The sequence below is a fragment of the Cryptomeria japonica genome, chromosome 7, assembly GCF_030272615.1.
Source record: "Cryptomeria japonica chromosome 7, Sugi_1.0, whole genome shotgun sequence".
Classification (NCBI taxonomy): Eukaryota; Viridiplantae; Streptophyta; class Pinopsida; order Cupressales; family Cupressaceae; genus Cryptomeria; species Cryptomeria japonica.
The window spans coordinates 302,007,870-302,029,118 of NC_081411.1; the positions used below are offsets into that span (position 1 = coordinate 302,007,870).

The window sequence follows — 21,249 nt, forward strand, 5'->3', positions numbered from 1 at the left end:
TCCTAATTTAAGAAGAAATTTAATTTTTGCAGGGCAACTAGGTAGTGAAGGTTGCATAGTTACCTTCTCAGACAGTATGTGGAAGGTCACTAATGGATCATTAGTAGTAGCTAAAGATGCGAAGGTAGGCACATTATATCTGTGTACTGGTAACACTTACTCTACGCTAGCTGCTACAGATAAAATTACTGCAGGGACAACAACAATAGATGTTGCAAGAACAGATTCGATAATGTGGCACCATAGGCTTGGGCACATGAGTGAGAAAGGGATGAAAACCCTTCACTCCAAAAATCTATTGCCAAGACTAAAGAAGATTGATTTAGAGTTCTGTGAAAACTATGTTTATGGTAAACAGAAAAGAGTCAGATTTCTCAAGGTTGGGAAAGAGAAGAAGAGTGAAAAGTTAGAGCTTGTGCATTCAGATGTATGGGGACTGGCTCAGGTATCATCTCTTGGTGGCTCTTGTTATTATGTTATTTTTATTGATGACTCAACCAGAAAAACATGGGTATATTTCCTAAAACAAAAATCAGATGTTTTTGAAACTTTTAAGAAATGGAAAGCTTTGGTTGAGAATGAGACAGGAAAAAAGTTGAAGTGTCTCAGATCAGATAATGGAGGTGAGTATTGCAGCAAAGCATTTGAAGATTACTATTCCTTAAATGGGATTTGAAGGCAGAAGACAGTTCCAGGAACTCCATAGGAAAATGGCGTGTTAGAGAGAATGAATAGGACTATCATGGAACGTGCGAGGAGCATGAGATTGCATGTTGGATTGCCCTTACATTTTTTGGGCAGATGCTGGACATATTGCTATCTATTTGATAAATAGGGGACCTTCAACCCCTTTGGATGGTGGCAATCCAAAGGAGGCATGGATTTATAAAAAGGTAAATTATTCTTTTCTGAAAACTTTTGGTTGTGAAGCTTTTGTCTATGTTGATAAAGAAAACAGAACCAAGCTTGATGTTAATTCTCAGAAATGTACCTTCATTGGATATGGGATAGATGAATATGGCTATCAGTTATAGGATTTTGAAAATAAGAAAATAATTAGAAGTAGAGATGTTATATTCAATGAGAAGGTTATGTATAAAGAACAGATGCAGGAAAAGAAGCATGAACAGGAAAAACAAGAATATGTGGTGTTGGATGAGATTCCTGAAAATGAAATGCCACACTTACTCTTCCAGCCATAGAGCAAAATTTGAACCATCAAACTTATGTACCTAAAATCCGGTAACACTATTTCCAGCCATTGCTCACTTCTAAAAACAAACAACTTCTACACAAATAACCTATGGCTCTGATACCAATTGTGAGAAAAATGAACAAGTGTAGAAAATTTGCAAAGAAGAACAGTAACACATAGCACACAGATTTATGTGGAAAAACTACCAATAAAAAACCACGGGCAAATTTTGTCTTACGTATTGATTCTTAGGAATTACAAAGTTACAACAATCTCAAAACTGTATATCAAAAGATGACTTTGAGCAGCCTAAAACAACCGAGTTGCAGAGTCCTACTTGAAGACAACCTACTAAATATAATAAATATGACTCACACAACTGCATGTAAAACACATGTTGAAATTACTATTTATAGAAAGTTTATTAATAAAACTTTCTATTTATAGTACGTAATCCATGATGACGCAACCACTGCTAGCTAAAATAGCCATGATGACTCAACCACTGCTAGCTAAGAATCCAATTTGAACTTCACATTCCAACATCTATTAAACCCTCCAAAACCTTCACCACAATGGACACTGGCCACCTTGTAAAATTGACCTGTACACACCACATTCCCACTTTTAATAGTTTCACTGCCTCCTCTTTTACGCACGTTTCTTCACTTTCAAGTCCTAGGTGGACTAAATCTATTAACGTCCCTTCCGCTGCCTTAAATTGTAACAGTGAAAACAAGCCGTCGTCTGAAAGCTGTCTGCTTCGTCTTCCGCTAACAATTTCTATCACCATAACACCAAAGCTAAATATATCTGCCTTCTCTGTGAAATGCATGTTCAACAACTCAGGTCCCATATATCCCGGCGTCCCTCTCATCATGGTTATCACTTCGCTTCGATCTCTGTTAACCAACTTTGCCAAACCAAAATCTGAGACCTTAGCATTGAAATTTTGATCGAGGAGAATGTTCTGAGGCTTGATGTCGAAATGTATTATCTGTTCTCGACAATCTTCATGTAAATATCTGAATCCTCTTGCAATATTCAGAACTATTTTGTATCTAGTCTTCCAGTCCAGTAAATGTTGATGCATATTGTTGTAAAATATCCATTTATCCAGAGACCCATTTTGTAGATGCTCGTATACAAGCATTCGATGGGCCTTTTCTGCACAAAACCCTTTCAGTCTTACCAAATTAAGATGATCAATTTTTCGTAAAGTTTCCACTTCTGCCCGGAATTCCCATTTCCCTTGTCCTGCTCGATCAAGACGCTTCACTGCTATCTTTGAGCTGTCAGACAGAACACCCTCATAAACAGAATCGAATCCTCCGTTGCCCAACTTAGTGCTAAAGCCATTTGTAGCGTATTGCAATTCCTGGAATGCGAATCGCAACGGTAAGCCTGACGGCTAGTCTATATGATCATCCTCACCTTCATCTTCAATCTTTTCTTTCTGCTGGCTGCCATGTTGAGACTTATTTAACCAAGCATACCAGAGGAATACGCGGAACACATCCAAAATTGGGTTCTGTGGCATCAATCGCTTTAAAAGCATTGCCGTCTCTTGGACAGCTGCATTGACCATCTGTGCAAACACCATACTCTCCGCATGGCCTTGGATAATCTCACTCAGCCACTGATTTAATGAAGGATGCGAAATATTCAGGGCAAGATCGTCCTGTTGTTTGTAGGACCGAACAAACCCTTAAATGTCCCTCTGAATCTAATTTAAAGAAAAGCAAGCTTTTGGATACGGATACCTTCATTAGTGGAGATCGTCTTCCTTGAGAATATAGATTGATGGACTGATTGTCAAACTCGATATCTGAAATCAATTTTAGCCAGTGCAGAGGCTGTAAACATAGCACAGCTATCGTGAAGCAACGAACAATAGAAACGACCTTGGTTTGAATTCTTCGGAGAAATGTTTGCTATAACCTTCTGCCCCACTGTCAACTTCTGCCCCAACAGCACAGTATCAGTAGGATGATCAAACGACTGCCACATGATTCCGTTGCAGGTGTTATAGAGAACAAGATTCCCAGATTCCTGTATCACCATCGTTTGAAAAGCTTGGGTGGATGTATCTGTAGGCCACACGAGAGTGCCGTCTAAGTTCCTTAATACAAGTTCTCCTGTGGAGGTTAGTGTTAGGGCTGCGTTTTTTTTGCACCATCTGGTCTCTGTTTGAGCTCCACACCATGTGAATATCAAACAGCCTACCATCAGTGGCGTAGACAACAAAGAAAGTTGCAAATAGTTACTCTGTGTCACAAGGACTGCCATAGCAGAAGAATCCACATCCAAACTGCAGAGTCATATTATTATATGAGATATTACTTCTCAGAAGAATCGGCCTGACGAGTGCATCTGCGTAAAATGACGGTGTCAAGAAATCCAAGGACTGGATATTGTTCATCCATGTTCTGCCTCCGTATGCAGCTGCGGAAGGAATACCAACGCTCTCTGCAAATAGTGAGCACGATCTAAGAAAGAGTGTTAGAAGTAGCGAAATTAAAGAAGGAGAAGACGAAAAATAGTCCATTATTATCATTTTTCAAAACAGAAGTTATGTGAATAGAGAGATCACAGAAAACATGATGTTCGAATGAAGGACAAATGCAAATTAGAGAGATTTAATGGCAATGAAGACCGGGCTTAGAGTTGAGCATAACGCCAAGTTAAAATGCCCAACGATTTTGAAGTCAAAGTCTCTCGGATAACACAGAGTAGGAAACCAATAAAACAAAATATAAACGGAATTCTATGGCTTTCCAAAATCTTGAACGATCATTACGAAACGCAAATGTTCTCCAATCAAACAAAATTCCTTTGATTTCACTGCACTAAAGTCAAGTAGGTACCGCTTTTTAAATTCTATTAGAAGTAGAATTAACGCGGTGTAAGAGCCGAAGCGAACGCGTGGTCAGCGAAGAATATGTAATGGGAAGAAAAAAAACTTTTATGATTTGTTGCATATAATCGGAATATTGAGACTTCTAGTTAAAGAATTGTTTTATTTAAAATCAAAATTATTTTATGATTTACGTAGATTATTATTGTTGTGTCTATTATAAGTTGGATAATATTTTAAATTTATGTCACAATCTTTCCATAATATCTCTATATAAAGGTTTGTCTTTTAAATGTGGTCAAATTCCATCTAATTCAAACATCGTAGGATTGATGCCATGTAAAGGAGAAGGGAATGCATGGTCAATGGAGAAAATGTAAGCGGAAGAAAATAAACATTTATGTTTTGTTGCATATAAACAGTCTTGAATCTTCTAGTTAAACATATGTTTTATTTGAAATCAAAATTATTTTAAAATTTATGTAGATTATTATTGTTCGTCATATTATAATAGTTAGGTCTATTATAAGTGGAATAATTTTTTAAATATATGTCAGAATTTTTTAATATTATCTTTATACAAAGGATTATCTCTTAAATGATGAGGAAGAAATGGGTCAAATTCCATCTATTCACTTCAACTAAATCGAGATTTAAATCATCTATTGATTTTGATAAGATTTGAATCTAAGAAACTTCGTATTCTTCACATCCATGTCATATAAATGGACCTTATTAGTCTATTCAAATGTTTTGTGTTATTGTTTCTCAATTTAAAAATGTCATTTTTTCTTGAGTCTCATCCCCTTTATATATTTTGACCATACTCATCTATTGATCTCATGTGTTCAATGTTGTCTAAGGGGTTTTATTCAAAGTCTTTGAATAATTGGCTGTGTATTTTTGTAGTTAGTTTTTCATACTATGCCCCTTCCCTAGGCGATTTTAGGTCTTTCTGAGTTTTAAACATTTTAGGGACATTAGAGTATACCCTTGATTTCTTGGTTTATCTAGTTCCCCAAATCCTTATAAATGAAAACATAGTGTTTTCTTAGTTTGTTGTCTTCTCGAGGTCATATTATTGTTCAAGGTTAAAATTCATCAATGAGGAATTGGTGGTGGTGTGGAAATCATCTAACTTGGCATGTGTGTTTTATGTTCTTAGATTCATTTTTGTTCCCTATTAGATTTTGGACCTCTAGAGGGACTTGAAACATTTGTACAAAGTGTTGAGGTGGAAATCCCCTATAAAACTCTAAGCCCCAACCTCCTTTGTCTATCCCATTTATTGTTCAAAGTCTTAGAATTTTCTATAACTTCAAAACCATTTGTCATTTTACCCAATTCTTCAAATTCTTAAATCTACCCCGAATCCCCATCCTCCATCCCTTCACACCCATTCCCTTTCCTTTCTTTAACCATAGAGTTTTAATGATTTTACAAACCTTTGGGCTATGTCCAATAGTTTTTGCTTTCTCTAAAACCTTGAAATCCTAATTGTCCAAGCTCTTAGTCCACCTTCCCTCTTGTCTCATGAAGCCTAAACTATTTCCTCCATCCAAGGCCTTAGAATTTTAGGGTAATTTGTCATATGTATACTTGATCCCTTATTCCTTAGTTCTCATAATGTATCAAATACTAACAACTCAAATTTTTAAGCTCAATAAAACATAAAAAGTCAAATCCTTTAACCTCTCTATTTCTTGGTCCCAAGTTCTTCCTAGCATTAAATCACGCAAGTCACTCCCTTACCTAGACTTCAAAAGTTTGGAGAACCTTACACCTTAGAAGTTTTTTCCATGGTTCTAATTTCTCATAAAGCCTCATAACCTTGACAATTGTCCTCTCATTGCCACATTCCTTAATGCCTTTAAGATTTTAAATTTTGATGTCGTAATTCATCCTAAAAATTAAAATTGTAGAAAAATTATAGCCGAAATACCTTGCTACAATATCATCATTCATTCTTGCTTCTATTTCCTTTCTATTCATACAAATTTTCTCTCCAATATATTGGAGTTTCTCTTCGCTTTGGCACATTCTGTTAGGTTTCTCCAAAGCATTAAATTCCATGGTTTTATTCCAACTTGATTAAAACCATTAATATCGCACACTCATAATAATTTTCACAACATAGATTGAATAAGCCATAATAGGGGAGAAGGGGGATGGAAGTGACCATATTGTGAAATATTACTAAGTGAAACCTCACATTGAAAAACCTTATTCCCTACAAATACTAGAGATATTTTGTACAAATAAAGATAAATATCCAATGTTTGAAGTCAACTATATCTATATAATCTCAGATACACTAACATGCTCTCAATCTATTGTGAGAGATAGTGTCAAGGAAAAAAAATATTACAAACATAAAGGTATGAGGAATGATAGGCATTTTTCACACTCAAACAGTTACACGCCAAAATATTTAATTTATGTTTCTATGCTTAAAATTAGACCCAAACATAGTTACCTTACCAATACAATGGCCAAAAAGGGTTTACATAAGTATATCACACTTTGATATACACAATACCTCTTTCCAAGTTAGATACAGTTCTATAACTTGATATAGTTTCTCAATTTTCAAACAACACATTATGCAATGCAATGACCCTATCAAATCATTTTTTTATTTTTTTTGAGACAAACTATTGATAAAAAGTGATACAATTCTAAATGCACAAATCTTGTAGGTAAGACTAACACATAAATTGCATTGCACGGAAGGAAACAAAGGAAATATAGAAAATAGCACTATATTTTCATTTGAAGGTCTACAAAATAATAATGCTTGAAAATATTTTTCTACGTACTGCCCAAGGACAACTAATATGCAATTGAATGATTAGTAAATTCTTTATTCATGTGTAGAATAACAAACTTGAGAACAATAAAATATAGACTTGTTGTCGGTCATAATTAGTCGATAGGCTATTCCCCTTGGGGGTACCCCACGCCGGGAAAGAGTCTCACGCTGTGAAATCTTTATTTACCGTTATCGTCGATTTTTTCAATGGTTGTTCGTGTCAAACTGTTTTGCGAGACAAAGAAAAATGTGTTTTCATCCAACAACAATGGGCTATGGTTATCAATGACATGCCATGCACCTAGGTACCTGTTGTGCGACTGGAGATTGATATTCATCCAGGTGCTTCCTACAGACCACACGTTCATTACCACCCAGCCACTGCTCTGTAATTTGTCTAGCACCGCCATCAATGTATCTTAGATTATTGTCAAGTAGTGACGAAAACAAGACAAAATCCAGACATACAAACAAGAGTGCACAGTCACGGGACAGAACACACAAGAAAACAACAAAATCATCAATTCTAGGTAGGAGATCCCTCTACACAGGCCTAATTTTTATTGTTTATTTTGCTATGTGTAGGCTGAAAATAGGTTTGATGCCACTGTCGTGGTTTTTTTGGCTCACTTTTAAACTGTTTGGCCATTCTTTCTCCATCTTCCTCTTTAATTGGAATTTATAGGGCATTATTCGACGCGACGGGCTCCATTGTGTTTGGTTGTTGTTTCTCTAGCTTCCTGGGTTTCGAACCCCCATATGTTCGTGTTCAAAGCTTCCAAAATCCTGTAGAGTTTGGGGGCATTTTCAGAGTAGCTAATATTCCCTACATAAATTGGTATGTAACTCACCCTTGATTTCAAGAATGTGTTCTACATTGTGCTCGTCCTCTGTCATAATGAATGATGATTGTGGGCTTTTGCGTAAATAATACTTGATTGCAATTAGTTACCTCCCTTATATTAGTGGTATAAACTTCTTTGAGACATTTTATGAAGCATGCAATGTTATGCATTGTGCTCCTCCTTTGTCATAATGAATGATGATTGTGGGCGTTTTGCATAAACAATGCCCTAGGATGCATCTCGAGTCCCTTGTTTATGTCAGGAAATATCTCTGGTACAAAGTTATTATACATATTAATTTGAATTTTGATATTTTAGATCTGGTTGAATGTTTCTAAAGTCTTTTCAACAATTTGTTTTATGCATACCATGTGGAACTGCATTCCATCATCCATCACTTCTCTGAGGTATTTTATCAAACCATTTGCATCTTTTTATGTGTTTCCATATTTAATAGTTTGCATGCATGTGTATGTAGTCCACCTCTGTTTCCTCATTTTCCATGCATAAATTAGTATCTTTTGATGGGTCTCACAAAACCATTTTCTTACACCCATTTTGGTGTAGGTAAGGGAGATTCTCATTGATTGAGGCATGCATATAATATACATTTCAAAAGGAAAAGTCTTAGCCTCTATTATTTAGGATTATATCGATTACCCATGAATCTATACCTCTGTGTTAGCACTTTCGTAGAATTGACATTCAAACCCACAATTATCATTATCACTATTGAAGCATGCCCTGCTAAAAGAACAGTTGAATCTTTTATGATACAACTCCGCATCACCCACTTGTAATCCTTTAAAAAATACAGGAATCAGTTCAGATTCTTTGAGATAAATAACAATATATTTATATTCTTACTGTTAAATTGAGAAAGAAAAATGAACAGTACTGGAATGGAAGAATCTAATAGTTAGATAATGGCTATAGAGACTGGACGTTATGTCTTTATCACAAGAAGCTAGTAATTACAACATTTCTTATCTCTCATTTTTGTAACTATTTAAGCTTATACAACACTGTTTCAAGTTCAGCACCTTTTGCTTATACTTACATGATGTATATAGCTTATATTATACATATATCATCCAATTTAGGCATCTCTGCAGTCATCAAAATCCTCTATCTTCAGCTATACGATGTTTGGTTGTGTTGTAGCCTTTTGTTAAAATGGATGATGATAGGTAGGTTTAGAATGGACCACAAAATTATAAAATTTCAACTTTGCTGCAGGAATTAAATGATTGATCATTTGATAATGTAACTCCATTACTGTTTGTTGGCTCTACCGAAGAGTTTAGGTGCCTTGTCTATGCTTAAAATTACAAGCAAAAATAATATTGGCTAAGTGCTGGAAAAATAAGGATCTCGCCGGGAAAGATGAAGGCCGTCGGACAGAATTTGTTAGCCGCATGGGTAGGTTTTCCCTTGTAATGCCTGGCACGGTTTTTTGAGCTAACGCGTAGGAGAATAGCTGCCACCATGCTGGAAATCGTTGTGGCTGCCTGCGTGCTCGATGCCCCCATGCGTTCACACCATTGCTCCCACTCTCGTTGGCAGCCAACACCTCCCCTGCAGAGCATTGTAACGCACGATATGTTTTTGGCCCTTTATATTGGAGGAAGGTGACGTGAAGAAGACAAACGACTAGAAAATAACAAAACCCAGCTCTTGCAGGTGCGCTTTTGTATTTTATTATTATTATGAGCCTATGGTTTCTGCAAATTTTGGTTTGATTAAAATTTTTAGTAGACTTTTCTAATGGACCCGTCTGCGTTGTCTTAAATGTAAGGTTCAAACATGAAAACCCTGATTGATGCTTTTCCACGAATTGAAGGGCATTCATTCTGATTTGCTGTGAAGAGGAGAGAAAATTGCACTGGAGGGTTTGCATTTCTTAGTCGTGGCATAGCGAGAGAGAGGTCAATATCCGTATAGAACATAAAATCCTTATGCAATGTTTTTTTAATGTTTGTCCTTGTCCCTATTTTCAAGGAAATCTGTGTGCGTTAATTTAGTTTGGTTTCGCTGATAACCATCTCCATGATCCCATTCCTCCTCATCTGGGCATGAAAACAACTTATTAGCTTATTAACTTATTCAATTTCATATATGTCAAAGAGGGTGGGTTGGTGTATTCAGATTTTGGCAAATTTCTTTGTTTGTACATGGGATTTGGGTGAAGACAGAGAATTTTGATTTAGGAGTTTTAGGGTATTGAGAATTTGTTTAATTGTTACTTAGTTGGAGATTGCATTAGATTAAATTTCTTGTGGACTCTGGACACCATTAATTACTGGGTTGGTTTGTGCAATTTGGGTCAGACATTTAAGAAATGCGGTGATGAGTGGTTGTGCATTAGTGTTGTTTGTGCTTGGAAACATTTACGAGGGTTTTTTTCGACAAATGGGAAAGTTTGGTTTGCAATGGCAATCGTTTGTCTAGGGCATAATTCATTTTTTTAATAATTTTAGTGTGAAATTATGAAAAATCGTCTAATTCATGCTTGATGCGTAGAAAGAATGTTTTGGGCATTGCTGTAGATTTCAAATAATTATTAATCCATGGGCTTTGGGCGTTTTGTAGAGTTTAAAGGGTATCTGACAGCAGTGCTGAAATTTATGTTTAGGGTTTTTAAGAACAGACAAAAGTAGCATTAAGGGATTGTGTAATAAGGTTGTTTGTGCCCTTAAGTTGAAATATTTGATCATAAAATTTTCATATTATACATTGATTTTTTTAACAATTTCTGATCCTTTCCTTCTTCCCATTACGTTAAACATTTGTGAGCAACTTGACAAATTGTTCAAAGAACTATTCTAAGGTGGTCTGATCTTCTGTCTAAATCCACAGCATCATCAGATACCCTTTCCACAGTCTATTTGCACACACAGAGACATAGAAAGTTGTGATGAGCAGAGAGACAATTTGACTCTTTACTGGGTATGGCGTACTAGAATCAAGTGGATATGAAACATGAATCATGGTTTTGAGTAATATTAATCCATGGAATATGTCAGCTACTAATAAACAATCCGAACATGGTAAGGATTTTGTCTCGACTACCTACAAGATGTAAGAACAGTTGTATTATGGTTAAGGAAAGAAGGATCTAAAACTTGTATTTGGTTCTTGTATTGTTACATTAATTAAGAAGACTTTGATTTTCCTGTGTATACAAACATTAGCTCAAATGTTTTGGAGTTTAATATACTAGTAATTATATGAAAACAAATTATCTAAGACACTTATCAACACCAAACAAGCAAATTGTTTGACCAAAATATTTAAAAGGAAGCAGGGTGAAAATTTTCGTTAAGTTTCCATTCCAGGCATATTTCAGATACATGCATTGACTGATTATTCTTTATTCAAACCCCAAGATCTAGACAATTTCAAATCAAAACAATTTTATAATAATTGTTGATGTTTCCTTCACTTGGATACAATTTGATGACTTTCCAGATGTGTCTTATGATCCAATATTTTAATTTTATTTAGTTTTCTTTTCTTTATTTTTTGATTGGTTAATATCCTTTTGTGGGGATACCCTTTGGCTTAGATGCCACGACCAAGGGATAACTATTCCTTGAGATTCACCCAGGACTTGCAATTGGTCTTGTCAATTGGGGTATATGTCATAACCAAAATTGGGCACGGTTTTTTCACCCAATGAGGTCATTCCATTTGACTTCTTCGATTTGGTTTACAAAATATCTTTCTATTTAATTTTAACTATTTTTTTTTCAATCAAAATCCTCCAATGGATAAGAGTTTTGTAGCAACATTGCTTGAGCTCATTCCATTTGACTCATTTGATTTCGTTTCCAGAATATCTATTTATTTAATTTGTAACTATTTTTTTACCTTCATTTAGGTTAATTTGTATATTTCAGTTGATCAATAGATACTTTTAAAATAATACAATAATATAGCAGTTATGACAGCATTCATCTGTTTGTCTTGAACATCAGTCCCCACTGTTAGGCCTCTGTAATAAAACTCCCTCTTTCTTATATCTGCTTGATGGGAAGATAGTTTTTTTTTTAATAGAGAACATTGCTTTAAGAGATAGGGTTTAACATTCAATACATATTAAAATTCAATATGTGAATTCCCAAAAGGTTTGAAAATGAACCAAAAATTAATGATTTAGCGATTGAAGTTTTTTTATAAAGGTTTTAGGTATTTTAAAAAATGAAATTTGTTTTGTTGGGTTCATAACAAAAAAAAATTATGTTTTTCTTTAGGGTTTTGAAAAGCTTTTCAAATATCTGGAGCTGCATAAATGTGTCATTTAAAATAAATAAAAAACTACGATCTGTATAAATTTGCCAATGGTCTATGTTGTGGTTGGATGAAAAAAATCTCAACAACCCTTTTCGCCCTTTTAGAAATCTCCTAAAGATGAGGGTTTGCGCTTTGGAACTTGGTAGATTGTTGCATGCCCCTCCAAATTGGCATTCTGAATGGCATTTTTTGCTACTTTTTTGGTTATTAATGTTTGTTGATTCCTCACAATCACTAGATTGTTGTGTTCTTGACTTTTCATGTTAGAATTTAACGTTAATCACATATTTATTTAGTTTAGGATCCATTCTCTTGGTTGTTTCTAATTGTACTTTCTATTCTCCTTTGGATTCTTTCTTTGTTTTTGATTAGGATAAACAAGTTTTGAGGGAGTAGAAACCCCATACAACAGGTTTGAAGGAACTTGAAACCCCCAGATAACATAGGGATCTGGACCCAACAATAGGACGCTGCAAGCAAATAGATCAAAGACACCTAACAACCAACACTAAATGGAAGCCAACAAGATTACAAAGATAGGACAATATAAACCATGTTGGTAGATCCAACGGATCTAAAATACCTTGTAGACCATGAAGATAGAGAACAAGGGTTTGTCTGGCACCCTTAGCCAACAGGCAAGGTTTTCCCAAGCACCCTTAACTTGAAGAAAATTCATCAGCAAATCATCAGCAAAACCTGATCCGAACCAGAAACAAAGATTGGCTGGACTGGCCCCTTGAAAACTAGCAGCATTCAGGCTAGCCCTGAAGAGAAAACAATGGATTATTTCTTTGTTGCAATTTAACATATTATTGCTCTCTAATGGGATTAGTCCGTCAAGTTTAATTTTAGCTATGAATGGACCAATGACAAATTTAAAAAACTACATTACATTACTATAGAAAACAAGGAATTTCAAAATGATAACTGCATAAGAGATTTCCAAGAAAGCATCTTAGATTGATTAAACAATATTGATCCTAAACATCAATGAAAGTTACAACCCTTATGAATAAAATACCTTAAGCTTCTGTAGTGGAGAATTGTGGAAGACAAGAAATTTCTAGATACGTTTATGACACTATAGTCACTTCAGTAATTGTGTAATTCAATCGTATTCCCCATTTCTTATGCACTTGATTAAAAATTACCTAGTCTTCATTGAGTCACATTAATCTATCATTCATTTCTATGTTTAGTTAGATCCGTCTACCATGGAAATCTATCAATCGTCCGTGAAATGTAAACAAAACACTCTAAATTCCACGTGGAACAAAATTAACTGCTCTATTGTTCATGAACCTATAGTCAGTCCAAGTTGACATCGTAATATAATATTCATAGGAGTTTGAAAATAATGACATTAAATTATAGTACTTTGTTCAAGCAATGCTGTCTGAACCACAAAATTTTAACCTAACTTGTATTGTGCACTACTTTGTACAAGAAAATAACATTGAAATGTCAAGACAGTTCATCATAGGGATATACACAGATCACTTGCAAGTGGGCTGTAAATGTCAAAGACCATCTACACAATGCTTGGCCAAATGAATTTCATAAAAAATTTTCATATTTTCTAGATTGGTTCTGGATATTGATTCATATAGGAAATTAAGAAAAAAACAAGGAGCAATTTTTTTATCACATACATAAATGAATCATTCTAGCTCCAAAAAAGTAGATCTCAACAGCTTATGGTTAGTTCTAGCAAAAACATCTCTCCACACACTTTATACCCTAATACTTCACACCTCCAATTGTCTGGGTGATTTCGTGATAACGATAAAAGGGTATAGGCAGCTCCTCTTCTGGCTTTACAATTTTGAGTTTTTTTCCCTACATATAGATTTTGTTACTTTATAATTCTTCTCTACTTCAATACACTCATTCCCATTACAATCCTACATATCCATTGTTGAGAATTCCATCCCACATTACCATCTCTCCTATATGCTACAATAATTATATTCCTGAAGATGTTGCCTTCCTCTTCAATGTGCTAATTCACTTTATGGGTTCCCACCAAACTCCTCCATTATTAGCAATTCAACTGCTACAATTGTTTATCCTAACATCAATCTCACAAAAATGATTTAGTCTATATATACCATTTGCCTTCAATTCTACTACCAACATAGTAATAACATGATTATTTACCTAGATTCCAATTAACAACCACAAATTGCTTTATGCCTACTAGCAATCTCTATGTGCAATTTAGTTGTTGTTCATTTCAAAACTTTGTTTACAGTGGATAGCTGATTTCTTTTTTAACCAATCTTCATATTGTTAATTTTGCAAGCTATGCCTACTAACAATCTCTATGTGCAATTTAGTTTTTATTCATTTCAAAACTTTGTTTGTAGTGGATAGATGATTTCTATCTTAACCAATCTTCATATTGTTAATTTTGCAGGTTCCTAAATGCAAAGCTCAAACGAATAGGAAGCCCACAGAGAAGCTCATTTTCCTTCAAGTCTACCATGAACACAATAATAACATGATTATTTACCTGGAATCCAATTAACAACCATGAATTGCTTCACAGGAAGCCCACAGAGAAGCCCATTTGCCTTCAAGTCTACCACCAACACAGTAATAATGTGGTTATTTACCTGGAATCCAATTAACAACCATGAATTGCTTCATGCCTATTGGCAATCTCTGTGTGCAATTTAGTTGTTATTCATTTTAAAACTTTGTTTGCAGTGGATAGCTGATTTCTATTTTAACCAATCTTTATATTGTTAATTTTCTAGCTTTCTAAATGCAAAGCTCAAACAAGAAGGAAGCTCACAGAGAAGCTCAAAATAAGTAGGAAGCATTTTGTGTATGTCAAGAATTGACATCTACAATAGTTGTTTGTCTGTGTGTATGATTGTAATGTGAATAAATATCTTTTGCATTAACCTCATTTGCTATTCGTTTGTACATTTCCTTTATCACAATGATAGTTCTTCTTCCTTGAATATATTAATCAACTTATCAACAACTTCTACTATCATACAATGAGACTTGTAATCATGGATCAGGCTTATAAAAATAGTGCAAGCATCCAAGAACAAACATAATAATGGCAATACAATCTTCACACTACATAAAAGCAAACTACAACATCTATTGTCAGTTGACATTGGCATCTATCACTAATGTGTACAGTAACTATAAGGGTTTTTTTGTGGTCAAGTCATAGTAATGTATCAGTAGTTAACACACTTATACAAATATTTACATTATGTTTTTAAAGAGATTGAATTTGAGAACAAGATTAGAATTCCTAGGTATTTCTGCAATCATATGATACAAGGTACATATCATAATGAACAAAGATACTTCTGCTAATTATATAGTTCAGACATAATTGAAATCTCATTTGAAAGAAAATTCAAACCAACTTTTTTGTTGTGACACTTTCATTATTAGTAATGAATAGAAGAAGATTTGGATACTGCCAAGGTAGCAAATATTATGTATCCTAAATTAATAGCTATAGAAAATACAAATTTTGCTATGTTGAAGATGTTGGGCATAACTCTGGTTGTTTGACTTGGAAAGGCTCTCAGTCTATCACTGTCGATGTATGCTATGATATGTATGTGTGATTTACATAAACATGTATTTGTTAATTATATTATTTTGTATGTGCATTGTTTAGAAATAAAGTGCAAAATCCTTTTCCTTCTGGTAGATTTGGGCAGATCAGGACAAAAATATGTAATTTTTAATTATATCAGTGTTGCATACTATCACCGAGTGCCATATAGTAGTAAGTCTGATAACTCAGTCAAATTAAAGAAAGACATGGAGTTCCATATAATAGCAAGTCTCATAACTTAGTCAAATTAAAGAAAGATGTGGCAAGAAAATCCTCTTGGTAATGTTAGTAAACTTGAAAAAATTCTATTGGTATTTGTTGAAACATTCTTAATAGTGGCCCCAGACTTGCACGTTAAAATCCATCCCTCTTTTTCCAAGATGCTCTCTAAATTAAATTTGGAGTTTTCATTTCAGCTTATGTATGGTTCACATGCATGCTCTTCAAAGTTTTTTTGTCTAGGCATTCCACACAAATATTTTCCACATACCCTATTGTCATATATTTGTTTGGTGTGGATCCTGATTAGTCTCCAAGTGGGAGATTGTTGATATGTGGCGACTGATCAACAAAGTACTGTACACTCAGCACGTATTCTCGCTGGGCTCTGGGGTTAGGTCGGGCCCAGAGAAAGAGGGCAAAGTCTGCTATGGGGGTTTGGGGGTGGCAGCCCCCAAAGCGGGCGAAGCCCACTACGGGGGTTCGGCGGCGGTAGCCCCCGAGAAGCTTTTTTTTTTTGCCATTTTTTTTTGTTGATGAAAACCGACATTGTAATAAAACCTTAAAAAGGCTGACTTTGTTTGTTGCCCTAAAAATGCATGTTATAAGTGGTTGGGATGCTTAAGGCATTGTAAGGTTGATGTACTATTTTTGTTGGATAATAAGAAAGATTGGACGGCTGTGTATGGTGGAAGTAACCCATTTTGGGTGAACCACGTTAAAGCTCTATGTTATATGTGTCCTATTTTATTTCTTTATCTTTTGTATTTAAATTTGCATATAATTGTTAGTTCATATTTGCTTCAGATCTGCTTGAAACCCTAACAATAGGTATCAGAGCGAGGATTTCTATAAATTGGCAGGACTTTCAAATTTGAGTGGGAGCAATGGAGGATTCCAAATTCAAGGTCGAAAAGTTTAACGGCCAAAATTATTAGTTATGGAAAATGCGGATGGAGGATTACCTGTATCAAAAGGATTTGTGGCATCCATTGGAAGGAAAGGCAAAGAAAGCGACCACAATGTCAGATGAAGAGTGGGACATTTTAGATAGAAAGGCACTAGGATCCATTCGATTGTGCCTTGCATTTTCTATAGCATTCAATATAACAGAAGCAAAAATGACTATAGATTTGATGGCGACATTGGCTAAGTTGTATGAGAAACCCTCAGCTTCAAATAAGGTATTTCTTATGAAATGTCTGTTTAATTTGAAAATGAGTGAGGGAGGATCTGTAGCGGAGCACTTAAATGAATCTAATACAATTACCAGTCAATTGTCTTCGGTAAAATTTATTTTTGTAGAAGAGGTTAGGGCTCTCTTGATTTTATGTTCTTTGCCAGAAAGCTGGAATAACTTGGTTATGGTTGTAAGTAACTCAGTCTCTGGTAAAAATACTTTGGTATTTGATGATATTGTTGGTGTTATCCTAAGCAAAGAAATGCGAAGGAAAAGCATAGGTGAGACTCCAACATCATCGGGTAGTGTTTTGAATGTGGAGAACAAAGGAAGATCAAAGGAAAGAGGAAAAGGCCCTGGGAATGAGAAGTCACGAGGGAAGTCAAAGAAAGGACAATCTGAATCTAGAGGAAAGAAAGATTGCTGGTACTGTGGAAAGCCTGGTCATCTAAAGAAAGACTGTTGGTCTTGAAAAAACAAAGAAGGAGACAAAAATGAAAATGACAGTAAGGAAGCTAATATTCCAAGTAATACTTTACAAGATGCTTTAATCTTATGTTTGGATAATGTTAATGATTCCTGTGTAATAGATTCTGGGGCTTCATTTCATGCTACACCCAATAGAAAATATTTTCTAGATTATGTTCAAGGTGATTTTGGACAGGTATATTTGGGTGATGATGAGCCCTGTCAAATTGTTGGAAAAGGAAAGATAAAGATCAAGTTGCAGAATGGAAATGACTAGTTTCTGCAGGAGGTAAGACATGTTCCTAATTTAAGAAGAAATTTAATTTCTGCAGGGCAACTAGGTAGTGAAGGTTGCATAGTTACCTTCTCAGATAGTATGTGGAAGGTCACTAAAGGATCATTAGTAGTATCTAAAGGTGCAAAGGTAGGCACTTTATATCTGTGTACTGGTAACACTTACTCTACCCTAGCTGCTACAGATAAAATTACTACAGGGACAACAACAATAGATGTTGCAAGAACAAATTCGTTAATGTGGCACCATAGGCTTGGGCACATGAGTGAGAAAGGGATGAAAACCCTTCACTCCAAAAATCTATTGCCAAGACTAAAAAAGATTGATTTAGAGTTATGTGAAAACTGTGTTTATGGTAAACAAAAAAGAGTCAGATTTCTCAAGGTTGGGAAAGAGAAGAAGAGTGAGAAGTTAGAGCTTGTGCATTCAGATGTATGGGGACCGGCTCAGGTATCATCTCTTGGTGGCTCTTGTTGTTATGTTATTTTTATTGATGACTCAACGAGAAAAACATGGGTATATTTCCTAAAACAAAAATTAGGTGTTTTTGAAACTTTTAAGAAATGGAAAGCTTTGGTTGAGAATGAGATAGGAGAAAAGTTGAAGTGTCTCAGATTGGATAATGGAGGTGAGTATTGCAGTAAAGAATTTGAAGATTACTATTCCTTAAATGGGATTCGAAAGCAAAAGATAGTTTTAGGAACTCCATAGGAAAATGGTGTGTCAGAGAGAATGAATAGGACTATCATGGAACGTGCGAGGAGCATGAGATTGCATGTTGGATTGCCCTTACATTTTTGGGCAGATGTTGTACATATTGCTATCTATTTGATAAATAGAGGACCTTCAACCCCTTTGGGTGGTGGCAATCTAGGGAGGCATGGATTTATAAAAAGGTAAATTATTATTTTCTGAAAACTTTTGGTTGTGATGCCTTTGTCCATGTTGATAAAGAAAATAGAACCAAGTTTGATGCTAAATCTCAGAAATGTACCTTCATTGGATATGGGATAGATGAATATGGCTATCGATTATGGGATTTTGAAAATAAGAAAATAATTAGAAGTAGAGATGTTATATTCAATGAGAAGGTTATGTATAAAGAACAGATGTAGGAAAATAAGTATGAACATGACAAACAAGAATATGTGGTGTTGGATGAGATTCCTGAAAATGAAATGCCATAGGTACCTGATGCTTAGCAACAACAGATTGTCCCACAAACTCCTGCAAGTGTTAGACGTTCAACGAGGTCAAGTAGACCCCCTGAAATATTTTCTCCTTCCTTCTATTCTATATTATTAACTAATTCTAGTGAACCGGAAGAATATGAAGAAGCAATGCAGGTGGATGCTAAACAAAAGTGGGAGCTAGGCATGAGAGAGGAGATGGACTCCTTGATGAAAAATAAGACTTGGGACTTAGTCCCTTTACCTACAGAAAAAAGAGCCTTGCCTAACAAATGGGTTTATCAGCTGAAGGAGGAGGAAGGAGGTCAGAAAAGATATAAGGCCAGACTTGTGGTAAAAGGTTTTGCACAGAAAAAGGGTATAGATTATGATGAAATATTTTCTCCAGTTGTAAAAATGACTTCAATCAGAACTGTACTTAGTCTTGTGGCTGCAAATGATTTACATCTGGAACAACTAGATGTCAAAACAACTTTTCTCCATGGAGATTTGGAGAAGGAAATTTACATGTTGCAACCATAGGGATATGACGTCAAAGGTAAGGAGAACTTGGTGTGCAGGTTGAAGAAAAGTCTGTATGGCCTAAAGCAAGCACCCCAACAATGGCACTTAAAATTTGATAGTTTCATGGCTGAACACGGTTATCATAGATGTCATTATGATCATTGTGTATATCTTAAGAGATTTGATAATGGCAGTTATATTATCCTGTTGCTTTATGTTGATGGCATGCTTGTTGCTGGGTCTAACATGCAACATATAAATGATCTTAAACATAAATTAGCTAGGTCATTTGCTATGAAGGATTTGGGTGCAACTAAGAAAATTCTCGATATGAGGATTACATGGGATAGGAAAAATAGAACCTTGAATTTGTCCCAAAGTGAGTATGTAAAGAAGGTGTTGAAAAGATTTAACATGCAGGATGCAAAAGCAGTTAGTACACCTTTGGCTAGTCATTTCAAATTGACTAAGGAGATGTGTCCAAAGGCACAGGAAGAGGTAAATAAAATGTCTAACATCCTGTATTCATCAGTTGTTGGCAGTTTGATGTATGCAATTGTATGCACAAGGCTAGACATTGCACATTCAGTGGGAGTTGTGAGCAGGTTTATGAGTAATCTAGGTATGGAACATTGGAATGCTGTGAAATGGATTCTTTGATATTTGAAAGGAACTACTACGAAGGCATTATGTTTCAAATGATCTAATGCTGCCTTGAGTGGATTTGTTGACTCTGATCTAGCAGATGATATTCATTCACAGAGGAGTACTACAGGGTATATTTTTACTATAGGGGGAACTGCAGTCAGTTGGATTTCTAGGCTGCAAAAGGTTGTTACACTTTCAACCACTAAAGCTGAGTATGTTGCTGCTACAAAAGCCAGCAAGGAGATCATTTGGTTACAATGTTTTCTGGAGGAATTGGGTCAAACACAAGAGGATAGCCCATTGTATACTGATAGCCAGAGTGCCATTCATCTTGCAAAGAACTCTGCTTTTCATTCAAGGAGAAAGCACATTCAACTCAGGTACCACTTCATTCAAACTGTTTTGGAGGAGGGTTAGTTACGGCTTGAGAAGATTCACACAAGTGAGAATCCTGCCGATATGTTCACGAAGGCAGTTCCATAGGAGAAGCTTATTTCTTCATCAATTTCTATTGGTTTTCTTGATTGATAATTGTGGAATTTATACTAGTCAAGTCCCAGTGTTTTATCCAGTGGATGTTGCAAGCATAGTGGTGTCATCTAATATCAGTCTCCAAGTGGGAGATTGTTTGGTGTGGAGCCTAATTAGTCTCCAAGTGGGAGATTGTTGATATGTGGTGACTGATCAACAAAGTACTGTACACTCAGTATGTATTCTCAAAGGGGTCCGGGGCCAGGCCGAGTCCCAGGAAAGCGAGCGAAGCTCACTGCGGGGGTTTGGGGGTGGCAGCCCCCAAAGTGGGCGAAGCTCGCTATGGGGGTTCGGGGGTAGTAGCCCCCGAGAATTTTTTTTTTTTACCATTCTTTTTGTTGATGAAAACCAACTTTGTTTGTTGCCCTAAAAACGCATGTTATAAGCGGCTGGGATGCTTAAGGCATTGTAAGGTTGATGTACTATTTTTGTTGGATAATAAGAAAGATTGGATGGTTGTGTATGGTGGACATAACCCATTCTGGGTGAACCACGTTAAATCTCTATGTTATATGTGTCTTGTTTTATTTCTTTATCTTTTGTATTTAAATCTGCACATAATTGTTAGTTCATATTTGCTTCGGATCTGCTTGAAACCCTAACAATAT

General features: G+C 35.5%; 1 protein-coding gene across 1 annotated transcript; it reads right to left on the reverse strand.

Moving 5' to 3' along the window:
- Positions 1-1,727: 1,727 nt before the first annotated feature.
- Positions 1,728-3,484, reverse strand: LOC131856702 (G-type lectin S-receptor-like serine/threonine-protein kinase SD2-5). The gene is made up of 4 exons (XM_059208588.1): positions 3,137-3,484; positions 2,959-3,051; positions 2,703-2,876; positions 1,728-2,573 (listed from the first exon to the last, which is right to left on the reverse strand). Exons 1-4 carry the CDS (start codon positions 3,482-3,484, stop codon positions 1,728-1,730), a joined length of 1,461 nt encoding a protein of 486 aa, XP_059064571.1.
- Positions 3,485-21,249: the final 17,765 nt, after the last annotated feature.